Here is an 8,621-nt window from a genome sequence, read left to right as displayed (position 1 = left end):
CACAGCCAGGCAGCTGAAAAAAAGTTTAAAAGAATGACTTGATTTCCTTTAACCCACGCTCTGTGTAGTGTGATGAAACCATCCGTCATACAGGACGACAGAGAGGCGCTGTCCTGTGTCTGCAGACGCTGCAGAGGAGCCGGCTTCACCGACTCCTCTGCAGTTTTATAGTAAAGAAACGGCTGGAAATCCAGAACGTCTGTGGCTTTCATTCTGAAACGCTGCTGTTATACCAGTTTACAAAAGAAAAAAAGAAATACGACAAGTGAACAACAGCAGCACAATCTGGAAAAGAATAAAGACAATAGAGACTCTTAATGCCCTAAAAAAAGATCTGCTTGTGCAAAATTGGAATGAGATTTACTGCTGTAATGATGTTGATCGAGCTTATGCCACGTTTTTGAACTTGTTTAAAACATTGTTTGAAAAACATTGTCCTTTAAAACAACTAAAAACAAATACAAAGTTTAAGAATTATCCGTGGATCACTGGAGGAATAAGAAATGCATGTAAAAAGAAAAATAAACTTTATAAAGATTTCATTAAAACAAGAACACTTGAAGCTGAATGTAAATATAAGAAATATAAAAATAAATTGGCAACCATAATGCGGAATGCTGCGAAGGAGTGTTACCACACACTACTAGAAAACAATAGAAACAATGTACAAGGCATGTGGCGTGTTCTAAACTCCATTATAAAAAATGAAAACTCTATAAAACGCACTTATCCCTCTTATTTTACTGATGATAACAAAACACTTGATGATATGAATCAAATTGCTAACAAGTTTAACGAATACTTTGTCGGCATTGGACCAAAATTAGCAGGTGAAATCTCTCGTTCCGCGAGTCCAGATTACTCTTTAATTGAAAGGAAGAGCAACTCTATGTTTCTTGCAGATGTAGATGAGAGGGAAGTAATCAATATTGTTTCAAAGTGTAAGTCCAAAGTGTCGACCGATTGTGATGAAATTGATATGAAAACTGTGAAATGGGTTATTGAGGGGATTGCAAAGCCTTTAACATATATATTCAATTTGTCATTTTCATCTGGCAAATTTCCTCTTGAAATGAAAACAGCAAAGGTCACTCCCCTTTATAAAAACTCAGACATGCACCTCTTCACAAACTATCGTCCTACAGCTCTTTTATCACAATTTTCAAAAATATTAGAAAAGCTATTTGATGCCAGACTTGAGTCCTTTATTCAAAAATATAATATATTAGCCGACGGCCAATACGGTTTTAGGAAAAATCGGTCAACATCCATGGCAACAATTGATACAACTGAAGAAATAACAAACGCTATTGACAATAAAAAATACACGGCTGGAATATTCATTGACTTAAAAAAAGCTTTTGATACCATTGACCACAATATTTTAACAATCAAACTGGAAAGATGTGGTATTAGAGGAGTTACTTTGAATTGGGTCAAAAGTTACCTCAGCAACACACAGCAGTTTGTGAAGATGGGCAACTTCAAATCTTCATGCTTGAACATTTCACACGGAGTCCCCCAGGGGTCAGTATTGGGCCCGAAATTGTTTAACCTTTATATTAATGATCTGTGCAAAGCTTCAAGGCTTTTAAAAATGGTATTTTTTGCTGATGACACAAATATGTTTTGCTCAGGCGAAAACCTGGAGGACTTGTTACATTTGATGAAAATGGAAATGAAAAAAATTAAATTCTGGTTTGACTCGAATAAATTGACACTTAATCTGAGTAAAACCAAACTTATGATTTTTGGTAAGCGCAACAAACAAACTAATGTCCAAGTACAAATAGACGGAATTTTAATTGAAAGAATACACAAAACAAAATTTCTGGGCTTAATTATTGATCAGCAGATAAGTTGGAAAGAGCATATTAAATATATTGAAAATAAACTTGCAAAAAATATCTCAATTATGTATAAGGTAAAGTATCTTCTCGACCACAAATCGTTACATATATTGTATTGTTCCTTGGTGTTACCATATCTGAGCTGTTGTGCTGAGATATGGGGAAGCAACTATAAAAGCTCAACATTGCAAATCTCGCTTTTGCAAAAGAAGGCCATAAGAATAATTCATAAAGCTGGTTATTTTGACCATACAAATATATTGTTTTTTAAATCCAAAACACTAAAGTTCAAGGACATTGTAGAATCTCAAATAGCTCAACTCATGTACAGAGCACAGCAAAACTCCTTGCCAGAAAACATTCAAAAGCACTTTCATCATCCATATAATGTTTATCATCTCAGAGACATTGGTTGCAAATTTCTTATTCCCAAACACAAATCAACAATGAAAAGCTTTTGTGTCTCCGTTTCAGGTGTAAAACTTTGGAACAACTTAAGTCCAGATCTGAAAAAATGTTCAAGCATGAGGATATTTAAGAAAAAAAATAAAAGAATCGATACTAAAGAATTACGATCTTAACGAAATCAACTAATTTGAAGATGTTTTCTTTGTCTTTGGAATTTATGATATGTTACTGATCTGACACAGGAAACTGATAATGATAAGATTCAATTGGGAGAGGGGGTGGGATTAAATAAGCTCTGCTTCTTCCCACTCCTTTTCAGACATGTAGGATGGCATCTATGCTCTCTATGTTTGGTATATTTTGTTTGGATTGATGTCTGTTTTGATTGATGCCTGCTTTACAAAGTCGCTATTTAGATGACTTTTCAATTTTGAATTATGGTTTGCATGTTTGAAACAAATAAATTCATTCGTTCATTCATTCAAATAACTGAGCTAAACCGAGAGGACAGTGGAGCTGATCCCAGCCGACTGCAGGTGAAGACCGGGACAGGCCAACAGGCCAGAGAAGCACTCCGCTCAGCGTGGCCAGTTAATCTCCTCTGCATGTCTTTGGACTGTGGGAGGAAATCTTTGCACGCACAGGAAGAACATGCAACTGCACATTAACTCCAGCCCAGGATCTTTGGCAATTTAAAATAAAATCCTTGATCATCTGAGTGGTGAAAGTCGATGTGCAGTCGAGCTTCTATTATTGAGCCGTTATTTGAATCTCAAATTTGTCTCCTTCTAAAGTGAGAGTGGAGTCGTTCTGAGAGAAAACCTTGGTGTCCAATAAATTCATGCCAACTATAGGAAGTCACTTTGGGTAGAGATAGAACTCCAGAGGAGCAGGACACACACACACACACACACACACACACACACACACACACACACACACACACACACACACACACACACACAGACTGTCCAGTCCACTATAAATAAACTGTAACAGCCAAGTCATTCACACATGTCTTAGTTCAATAAAGAATCACTTCAACAACTTCTCAAAACTGTCATGCAGTTAATCATTTTTAAGAACCTAAATTATTTAAATTCCCATTTATTTATCTGTAAGTTTTCAGAATGGTATGAAAATGTGGATAAAATGAATTTCCAATGTAGAAAATACATTTCTAAATGTTTGAGTGCAGCATAAACTCTTAATTCAACCATAAGATCCAGTCAGATTCAGTATGATAGTTCTAAACTTCTAATTACAGTGAAACAAATGACAGAACCTTCGAGAATCACAAAACAAAGATGGCGTGCAGAGTTATATTGTATGTACATATGTGTTTCTTTGGGCCTCCATCAATCACCATCAATGACATTTTGGTTACTCAAATAAATACAATGTTCTGAAAATCTGGGATCAGACCCAGATGTTCCTGCTGTGAAGTGACATGCGCACCACTACACCATTGTGTCACCCTGACCAAGGCAGTGCCTGAGATACAGTCCAGATCAGTCTGACACTGATCCACATCTGCTATTCTCTGGATATTAAATGTTTTTTAAATCTATTTTTCTAAAATGTGTCACAATTGAATCACAAACTTCTCACAACCTTAAAAGAAATCCACTGTTATTGCGTCTCTTCTGAAACTTTTTCAGTTTGCTTGATTATTTACTTGATTTTATAAATACTGGTTTGTGTTTCTATTGCTAATTATTCCTGCTGTCTTAATTTTCTTGATGACATTTTTATGCTGAATCTTCTCATTATAACTGATTCTGTGGGCTGCAGAGCTGCTGCGATCATTAAAATCACCTATTTGTGATGAATAACGTCTAAATTTACCCTGAAAGCTGAGACGACTACAGTATTTAGACTGTAAGTCATATGCAGTATATATATATATAAACCTATCAGCACTGACTCCTCCCAGCATTTATCTGGAACACACCAGATATTCCATATTCATGCAGTGTTAAAAGTGTCGTTTATATTTGGTTCCACTTGTGCGCACAAAGTCAACTTTGCGCCTTTTTACGCACAGAGCTGGAGGCAGATGAGGCCAGATGTGTGTTGTTATTTCTCCCCAGATGAGTGAAGCGTGTTTCATGAAGTCCCTCCTCCTCCCCCAGCTCCTCCTCCTCCTCCTCCTCCTCCTCCTCCTCCTCCTCCTCCTCCTGCAGCCCGGTCCCGTCCTCGCCAGAGGAGCGACCCGGGACCCGGAGCGCCATGAGCGGCGCGCAGCTCAGTGAACTCCCGGACGCCGCGGAGCCGCTGCGGCCCTTCGTCAGCCGCCTGCGGCAGGAGGCGCTGCGGGCCGAGGAGCTGTCCGGAGTCCGGAGCCTCTCCGACGGCTTTCTGCTCAGGTTCCTGCGGGCCAGAGACTTCGACGTGGACCTGTCCCTGAAGGTAGATCGATCAGCGCACGAGCCGCGCACAGGAAGGAGCCACTCACTTTCACTTTAAACATCCTCACTTCTCTTTGACTCATTTAAACTGCACGCTTTGGCGGATCAGGCCTCTTTAATCAGTTTGTTCGAGTTTCCAGGCAGTAAATGTCCTCAGTGTGTCACAGGTGATAGATGTTGGATCAATAAACAACGAGCTGTCACAGTCTCCTCGCGCACCAGGAAACTTTCAGATCAGGAAATATAGAGCTAAGAAAGGAACGTGTTTACTGACTGTCACCATTCACACAACATTTATTCTCATTTTATGAGTCTGTAATCAAACAAAATGCTTTTTTTCCTCCTAATATGGTTTCAACAGAAGAAGATGCCGAATTTCTTCAAGTAAAAAAAAAAGTCTGAAGGAAGAAAAATCAAAATAGTTGAAAAAGAAGCAAGAATTCTCATATTAAAGTCAATAAACAAAGTAAAAATAAAATGGAAATAAAACAATTGGACTTTGTGGCTTCTTAATATCTGTTTGAGTGTTTTCCCTCAGTTGATTTCCTTGTGAAGCTGTGAATTTCCAGGTGTCTGACTGGTTTTTAGAGAGGAAGAAGCTCAAACGGAGAGGGAGAGGACCTGTCAGAGTTCATTCTCTGTCACTGACATCATGCTGCCATCTGGATCTGCGTGCTTGATGCAGTGAAACAGTGAAATACACTGACTGCCATGTAAACATCTGGCCGGCGGCGCTGCGGCTGGACGAGGTTCCAGCAGCAGCTTCAGTCGTGGTTTTAAATCCTCTGGTTTGGGTCAGAGAGACACCGATGGGCTGATGGCCAGTGTTGAGAGAACCTTCCCCAAATATTGACCTGGTGTTCTCTGAACCCTGACGGTTGCAGATCTTGCTGAAGTACCTGCGCTGGAGGAGGGACAGTCCGGACATCAGCGGCTGCCTGTCTCCCTCGTCCGTCCTCGACCTCCTCAACACGTCGTACCACGCCGTCCTCCCACGCCGCGACCACGCCGGCAGCCGGGTGCTCATCTACAGGATCGGTCAGTTCAGTGTGTGTGTGTGTGTGTGCACCATGGTGCACGGTGATTGAATCTCCAGGTGTGTGTGTGTGTGTGTTTCTGCAGGACAGTGGAACCCCAAACAGTGGTCGTCCATCGAGGTGTTCCGGGTCAGCCTGATGACATCAGAGGTCATCTCCAGGGAGACGGAGACGCAGAGGCGGGGCCTGAAGGTCATCTTTGACCTGCAGGGGTGGAGCTTCGGCCACGCGCTGCAGATCAACCCCTCCCTCGCCAGGAAGATCTCGGCCGTGTTGTCAGTGAGTTGGAGGCGTTTTTGTTCGGAGCTCCAGTTGATCAACCGGACGGTGACTGAAGGATCAAACTGCTGGGGCCAATCACTGATCCTTGTGGAACTCCTCAGCTGGTCCTTCTGGATCCCGTTTTTTTACATGAACAGTGTACATTACAACGCAGTAAGTTGGTAGTTTGAGGTTAAATCAGCAGTTCGGTTCTTGTTCTGTCTATTTTCAGGACTCTTTTCCCCTGAAGGTCAGAGGAATCCATCTGGTCAACGAGCCCATCTTCTTCCATCCCGTCTTCGTCATGATTCGTCCCTTCCTGCCAGAAAAGATCCAGCGAAGGGTGAGCGCGCCGCTGTTTGCTTTATGTTTGTTTCTCGGCACGGCGTTCCAGACGCTCTCCCTGCCTCCAGATCCACATGCACGGCTCGGACTACCACAACACGCTGGCCGACTTCTTCTCCGCCTGCGTCCTGCCTCCGGAGTACGGCGGGGACGGACCGGCCATCGAGGCGGCGTGTCGGGACTGGACCGGGCAGCTGCTGCAGGCGGAGGGCCTCCTGCAGCGGATCGCTGCCCACCCGACCGGAGACGTGGAGTCTGAGGAGGACGAGACCCGACAGGAGGACCAGACCCGACAGGAGGACGAGACCCAGCAGCAGGACCAGACCCGACAGGAGGACGAGACCCGACATGAGGACCAGACCCAGCAGGAGGACGAGACCCGACAGGAGGACCAGACCCAGCAGGAGGACGAGACCCGACAGGAGGACCAGACCCGACAGGAGGACGAGACCCTACAGGAGGACCAGACCCTACAGGAGGACGAGACCCAGCAGGAGGACGAGACCCTTCAGGAGGACGAGACCCGACAGGAGGACCAGACCCTACAGGAGGACGAGACCCAGCAGGAGGACGAGACCCTTCAGGAGGACGAGACCCTTCAGGAGGACGAGACCCTTCAGGAGGACGAGACCCAGCAGCAGGACCAGACCCAGCAGGAGGACTGACGTCTGCTGCTCCGCTCGGTCCACACACGTGGCCGTTTCATACTTGAACTCTACTTGAATGTGATTTAATCCACAGACTAATTTTATGGTTGTTGTATTGACTGTCGGGGCGTCTTACAGATCAGATTTGTTTCCAGATCTGATTAATCAATATTGTAAAAGGTGGAAAAGCCTCAGCGATCAAAAGCTACAGAAGAGGATAAAGACCACTGTGAAAAATATGTGAAACAAAGTCTTAAAGAATGTTTTTTTTTCTCACAGAATTCAGAAATTAATTCAGGATTCTAATCTTCATCAGTTTTTTTAAAGCCAGAATACTTTCTTTAATTTTATTGCCAAAAACTCAGAAATTTTAATCTGATTTAGAAAGAAAGTCATAATTCTGACTTTAATGTAATATTTTTAAGCCTGAATTGTTTACATTATTTTTTTATAACTTGAATCTGAGTTTGAAAAAGTAAGAAATCTGAAGGGGAAAAAAAAATCACAAATCCTGAATTTTTTCACAGATTTCAGAGGAAAAGAAGTCAGAAGTTCCCAAATCTACTTTTCTAACTAAACTAAATCCTTTTCTATGACAAATGTTTTTACATTTTCTGCAGTTTTTTAATATATATTTTTATATTTTTTCTGGTGAAATAAGAGAGAATAACTTCTGTGTTGGTTTGGTGATCTCTCTGGTTTCAATAAGTGTATTTGGTGCTCACTGAATGTTTGTGGACCAGCTGAAAAAGCACCTCTGTGTCTGTTTGATGATGTTTAGACGGTGTGAGGGTTGAATGAAGCAGAGTGAAACAGATTTTCCTCCAGAGAATCGTCTTCAGTGATAAAGGAGGAACTCCCGCCTCTGTTTTGACCAGTTTATGCGTCTTTTTAAAAAGTTTTTTGTGACTTCTCAGTCATACTTCCACATGCGCTGCGTTGCGTTGCGTTGCGTTGCATGTGGACGTTATGAAAGTGTTTTGTGTAACGTATGTCACCACAGCTCACACTTCACTGAGACGAAGCATAAAACCAGAAGTCTGAACCGTCGGCTGAGCTCCGACCAAACACAAAAACATGCTTTTTATTCTTGTGATGAAATCACATTTGTATTAAACGTGTAAGAGTCTACTCTCTGTTTTCACAGGGTGATCATGGTGAAGTGTGAGTTACTGGAACTTTAAAAATGTTACTAATTACTTGACAAGATAAGGAGGAATTAAAGGGAGCAGCTACCTGGACAAGTGTGATTTCCACTGTCTCTTTTTTTCGGACCTGGTCTCATGATTTCTGCACTGTGGGCCAGTCTGATGTGCTTCCACCATGAAGTTATTGTTTAAACTGGAAAAGAAACGCTTCCTAAAGCGACCCTCGAAATACACCAAAATTAGGTTTGCTGCTGGACGACTTTTTGGTTTTACACGCTGTGATTTATTACAAGTAATTATTGCTATACAAAATAACCATCTGTTAAATTAATGGATTTTGGTGCATTTTATTTACTAATATGCTGTTAAGGTTTATTAGAAGCTTAAAAATGAAAAGAATCACATAATTAAATTCCAGTTAGGAGGGAATTATTGTTTCAACTAGTTTTAACAAGTATTTTACATGTTTTAGTAACAAGACACCAAAATTTGCATATCCATGAAGGCGAACGGT

The 8,621-nt window shown here is 41.8% G+C and overlaps 1 protein-coding gene across 1 annotated transcript; it reads left to right on the top strand.

Moving 5' to 3' along the window:
* Positions 1–4,454: 4,454 nt before the first annotated feature.
* ttpa (tocopherol (alpha) transfer protein) lies at positions 4,455–8,367 on the top strand. Its single transcript, XM_030115468.1, has 5 exons — positions 4,455–4,670; positions 5,554–5,707; positions 5,792–5,985; positions 6,200–6,310; positions 6,381–8,367. The coding sequence occupies exons 1-5, from the start codon at positions 4,491–4,493 to the stop codon at positions 6,975–6,977; spliced, it is 1,236 nt and encodes a 411-aa protein (XP_029971328.1). The 5' UTR covers positions 4,455–4,490; the 3' UTR covers positions 6,978–8,367.
* The last annotated feature ends 254 nt before the right edge of the window (positions 8,368–8,621 follow it).

This window comes from Salarias fasciatus, chromosome 18, assembly GCF_902148845.1.
Source record: "Salarias fasciatus chromosome 18, fSalaFa1.1, whole genome shotgun sequence".
NCBI classification, from domain to species: domain Eukaryota; kingdom Metazoa; phylum Chordata; class Actinopteri; order Blenniiformes; family Blenniidae; genus Salarias; species Salarias fasciatus.
This window is presented reverse-complemented; position numbering and strand designations above follow the sequence as displayed.

Bases quoted from the DNA above. Each gene is read 5' to 3' on its own strand.
- ttpa (XM_030115468.1), top strand. From the start codon at position 4,491: ATGAGCGGCGCGCAGCTCAGTGAACTCCCGGACGCCGCGGAGCCGCTG. The intron at 5,708-5,791 runs GTCAGTTCAGTG...GTGTTTCTGCAG, and splicing joins GGTGCTCATCTACAGGATCG to GACAGTGGAACCCCAAACAG. The intron at 6,311-6,380 runs GTGAGCGCGCCG...CCCTGCCTCCAG, and splicing joins CAGAAAAGATCCAGCGAAGG to ATCCACATGCACGGCTCGGA.